The sequence below is a fragment of the Penaeus japonicus genome, unplaced genomic scaffold (genome assembly GCF_977035675.1).
Source record: "Penaeus japonicus unplaced genomic scaffold, GWHDUDI00000001_assembly GWHDUDI00000037, whole genome shotgun sequence".
Lineage (NCBI taxonomy): Eukaryota > Metazoa > Arthropoda > Malacostraca > Decapoda > Penaeidae > Penaeus > Penaeus japonicus.
In genome coordinates, this window is record NW_028234439.1 from 15,934,239 (window position 1) to 15,939,238 (window position 5,000).

Here is a 5,000-nt window from a genome sequence, read left to right on the forward strand (position 1 = left end):
CTAATATCATTAGGATTTAAAGATAAAGAGATTCGGACTAAATCGGTTGATGAAACAGGAAATCACATGATTTGTTTATATTCCCGGAGGTTCGCCATTGTTGAAGACTTTCCAGGAAAAATTTAACAGGTCTTACTGGAAGAAACTCTGCTGGTAAGAAATGTATTTAGCTGTTTATTTGTATTGAGTACTTTGATTGTGTGTATTTTTTTACTTGGCTGTTTAGTGAATAAGTTTGTATCTTCTATACGTATGTTTTGTTTGTTATACACGTTATTTACTATAGGTCTATCCTTAAGTACCACTTCGTGTTTTAGTTTAGTATTTATCTTTCTAGACATTTATATCTGTATCTCCTTTATGCATACATGTTAACAAGTTTATTTATCGCCTGGTAATGAGCCATAGTACGGTCTCATGTAGACATACCGTACCTTCGGCGCTTTGACAATTACCAATAACTTTCTCGGAATATATTTAGGCAAGAGAGACAAGATTGGTTCCCTCTATGATGGTAATCACCAGGGAACTCTACAAGCTCTTTCTTGCCAGAATATATGTGGGGGACATTTTTTTTGTTTTTTTTACCATTGTCTGAGTGTGAAGCAAGGTTATGGCACTGCTTGATGCATAGACTTGCATTGTGTGGTTAGCAGATATGGGCAGACCTTTACTTTGAGCTGATAACTGATACCCAATAGTGTTATTTTTATGTGTTCCTCATTACGAGTACATTAGCTTTTATCCATTTTCTATTGTATTTTTATCTATTTCTATCTATTTCCGTTTCTAGATAATTTACCTATCTTTTAATATATGAAGTGCATTGAACTTATTTAAGGTAAATTTTCCGAATAACGCCGCGTCGCTAAATACCACAAAAGTGGTATTGATGGATTCCTCTCAACCTCTACTATTCATATATAGTGAAATTAATGAGCGTTTGTACCCCTGAAGCCCACAATCTGGGTCCCGATAGTAGGGGAGGGCATGAAGTAGATCAGGGAAATTGCGGGGTAAAATATGAATTCCGGCCATATTTCGTATGCAAAATCTTAACCAATTACCTACCTAACTTTGCTTAGGTTTGAAGTTTGCCCTAGCCAAGGGGGGGCTTCGCCCCCCCCTGGACTCCCCCCTTTTTAAGGCACTTCGTGCTACCTCGTGCTACTTCGGTATCACGAAAACCTTAACCCAACTACCTACCTCCCTTTCCCTAGTTTTGAAGTCAGCCTTTGCGAAGAGGGAGCTATTCCCCCCTGTGGATCTACCCTAATCAGGGCACTTCGTGATACTTATGATGCGTAATTAGTCCTGTAGATGAAAATGCCGCGAAACGGATAACCCTCACACTGCGCCATGATGACAGCAACTGAGTCTTCGTCTCATATATTCCTCAGGATAGGAAACTAGGACCGATGATGACGCGACCACTCAATAGAGGGCACTATAATTATACTGTAAATAATGGGGAATATTGCGCCATCTGTTGAGAGAACATAACAGCACATGCAGGTAATTCCTTGGGGGTTTCCAGTCCACAGCTTGCTACTATCCGTAAATACGTAAACACAGCCATGTTTGAATTTCAGGGCGAGGATGGTGGACTCGGGATATCTTGCCCAAGGTATGTTGCACGAAGTGCCCTAAAAAGGGGGGGTCCAGGAGGGGGCGAAGCCCCCCTTTGGCTAGGGATTAATTCAAAACTAGGCAAAGTTAGGTAGGTCATTGGGTTAAGATTTTGCAAGCGAAATATGCCCCGAAGTAGGACGAGGTAGCACGAAGTGCCTTTAAAAAAGAGACCCAGATTGTGGGCTTCAGGGGTGCAAGCGCTCATTAATTTCACTATATATGAATAGTAGAGGTTGAGAGGAATCCATCGATACCACTTTTGTGGTATTTCGTAACGCGGCGTTATTCGGAAAATTTACCTTATATAATGATATCAAGATTATGTCTAGAAGACACTGTTCAGTCGACATGTGTTTGTGGTTAGGTCATGAAGTCACTCATCATGGTAATTTAGTTCATAACTCTTGATTGTTGGACCAGAAAGTTAACAGGCAGATTGGGCTGGTGTTATTTGTGAACTCTCTGAATAGGAGTATCTGGATGTCCTGCCAAAGGAGCAAGCTCTATGTATTCAAGACCTTACTTGATGATTTTGGTTTCAATTCTTCATGCCTTTTGCAGTAAGTCCTTGCATTACATTATGGGCAGTTGGCAGGACCATCTATCCAGTCAATGACTTCAATATGAGACTGGTTTAAGACCTGTTACTGGTCCCAACTTGGAGTATTTACACTTCCCTTTGGATGATCCTACCCATTGGATTCAATCTTGGGTGGAGGGTATTTGTAGGATGACCTCAGAAGTTGTGGCTTAGTTAGATTATCTAAACCTCTCACAATCCTAGCAGCTTGCTGAGATACACCCTTGAGATGGAAGGGGTATGACAATGCACTCTTGTCGACGTTAACTCCCATTGATTGATGCCTTCCTTTATTGTAAGGGCCAAATATTGTCGCTATAGTAAGTTTAATCTTAAAAGAAAAATACTAGAAATGGAGAGTACACATTATAACATTTACATAAACCCTTTTGAATGACAACAACAACAAAAAATAGTAGATGAATCACCACCTTACTTTCAGAAATAAAAGATAGCAGACAAGGATTCTTAAAGGACAAATGCCTGGGTGCTGATGATGTAACAGCAGACCTAAGTAAGGAAGGGGGTAGAAAATGAAGAAAAATTGTGAATAGAAATGGGAACTTTACATAATTCATCATGTATTTCCTACATTTGTAAAGGCTTCCATCTCCACAGCTCTTCTATGACTTAGCATTATGTACAACTTTAAGAATGTCAGCCTCAGAGTAAATATTCAAATGATCTTTACAGACTGTCTTCCCTGTAATAGTTATTACAGGAAGTCAATGATAGATCTAGATTCTGAAATTGATATTTGAACTTTGTGCAGGAGATGTAGGATGAAGTTCTACAGATAGGTGTTTTACATTCTGTATTCTGATGTTGCAGTGTCAGCAGGTGATGGCGAGCTCTACTAGCATGGCAGCCAAGCATTTAGCCTCAGCTGCTTTGAGGCTTCCTCCTCTACCATCCACAAGTGACCTTGTCAAGCTCTACAAACTGCGAGCCATTAAGCAGCTCAGTCAGAACTTCCTGATGGATGCTAAATTAACAAGCAAAATAGTGAGAAGTTGTGGTCGGGTGAGACGCTGCCATGTGTGTGAGGTTGGGCCTGGGCCGGGAAGCATCACACGCAGCATACTCGAACAAGGGGCAGAACACTTAACTGTCATTGAAAAAGATCCACGATTTTTACCCTTGTTAGAATTGTTACAGGAGGCATGTGGTAAGAGACTGGATGTTCAGCTGGGAGATGTCATGACATACAATATGGAAAAGTTGTTCCCAGAGGATTTAACACAGCCATGGGATGGTCAGCTTCCCAAGATTCATCTCATTGGTAATTTACCCTTCAACATTGCAACTCCTCTAATTATTAGATGGCTAAAGGACATCAGCTTGCAGCAAAATGCCTGGAGATATGGACGTGTGCGGATGACGCTCACTTTCCAGCGTGAAGTAGCAGAGCGCATGATCGCACTTCCAGGTGGACCACAGAGATGTCGCTTGTCAATCATGTGTCAGAATTGGTGCACCGTAGATCATAAATTTACAATTCCTGGCAGAGCGTTTGTTCCTAAGCCGGATGTAGATGTCGGCGTTGTTCACTTTGTTCCACGTATTGAGCCACAGATTCCTCTAGATTTCTGGTTAGTGGAGAAAGTAATCCGATGTGTTTTCTCATTCCGGCAGAAATACTCGAAAAGAGGAGCTAGTTTGCTGTTTCCATTGTCCATTCGAGAGGAAATGGTAAAAAAGATGTATACAGTTGGTGATGTTGATCCAACCTTAAAGCCTTATGAACTCACAGTCCCAGAATTTAACAGACTTTGCCATGCATATGCAGCCATGGTTGAACAGACACCCTCACTGGCTAGATTTAATGCAAGAGAGCAAAAGTTATCCATATGTGACTTTGACAATTTATTGGAATATGAAGGGCAAACATCATGAGAAGCAGATTCATATCTTCTGTGTACATATTCGTTATACAGTATTTGTAAGAAGATTTATATCTTTGAAACAATAAAGAATTACTAGTCAGTTTATATTGTGTCTGATTCATGTGTGTCTATATTATACATGTTTTTATAAATAAATAGAAAAATGAATCATTTAAGAACTGTTTTAATAAAACCTTATGTAGGATCTAGCAGTTATTTAGTGATTTTTGGAATCATGTTTTTTCTTTCTTTCTTTCATATAGCTCCAGTATGAGGCACTAGCGGGCTCATACTGCATATGCAGAAATGTTTTTATATATATACTTATACTTTCTTCCCTCTCCTTTTTCTTGAGTTGTTCTTTCGCAATGGAAATTTGGAAATGATACACAATTTTAGGTGTATAAAATCCTGCTCATCTTGGGTCTCAGTATTCAGTATTGAAAGTAGTTTAATGATGAGAACCAGTTATAAATATTGGAATTTATGCCTCACACTCAGAAATTAATTATGGTTTGATAAATCAGTTTATTCTAGTTTTTCTTACAACTAAACAGAGTAATGGATACCTAAGAAGCAAAAGGTGTAAATAAATATCATTTGAATGGATTTGGGCCATGTTTAATTTTTATCAAAGGTAAAAGGAAAAAAAGGAAAAAAATGCTGTAGAAAAAATAAAAATAATAACATATCATCTCTCTCTCTCTTCTCTCTCCTCTCTCTCTCTCTCTCTCTCTCTCTCTCTCTCTCTCTCTCTCTCTCTCTCTCTCTCTCTCTCTCTCTCTCCCCCTCTCACTCTCCTCTCTCCTCTCTCTCTTCTCTCTCTCTCCCTCTCTTCTCTTCCCCTCTCTCTCTCTCTTTCCCTCTCTCTCTCTCTCTCTTCTTCTCTCTCTCCTCTCTTC

The 5,000-nt window shown here is 39.6% G+C and overlaps 1 protein-coding gene across 5 annotated transcripts in view; it reads left to right on the forward strand.

Annotated features, from left to right (window-relative positions):
• The first annotated feature begins 14 nt into the window (after positions 1-14).
• mtTFB1 (mitochondrial transcription factor B1) overlaps positions 15-5,000 on the forward strand; it is a 15,475-nt gene continuing 10,489 nt past the window's right edge. For 3 of the 5 annotated variants that reach the window (XM_086532371.1, XM_086532373.1, XM_086532372.1), the window contains exon 1: positions 15-153. Coding sequence is in view for 2 of the 5 variants with exons in the window: in XM_043015587.2 (XP_042871521.2) it covers positions 3,056-4,108 (1,053 nt within the window). In the remaining 3 variants the exon portion in view is untranslated. Of the gene's footprint in view, positions 154-2,593; positions 2,727-3,043; positions 4,274-5,000 lie in introns of those variants that run through there. The other 2 variants (XM_043015587.2, XM_043016407.2) reach the window with 2 other exon arrangements.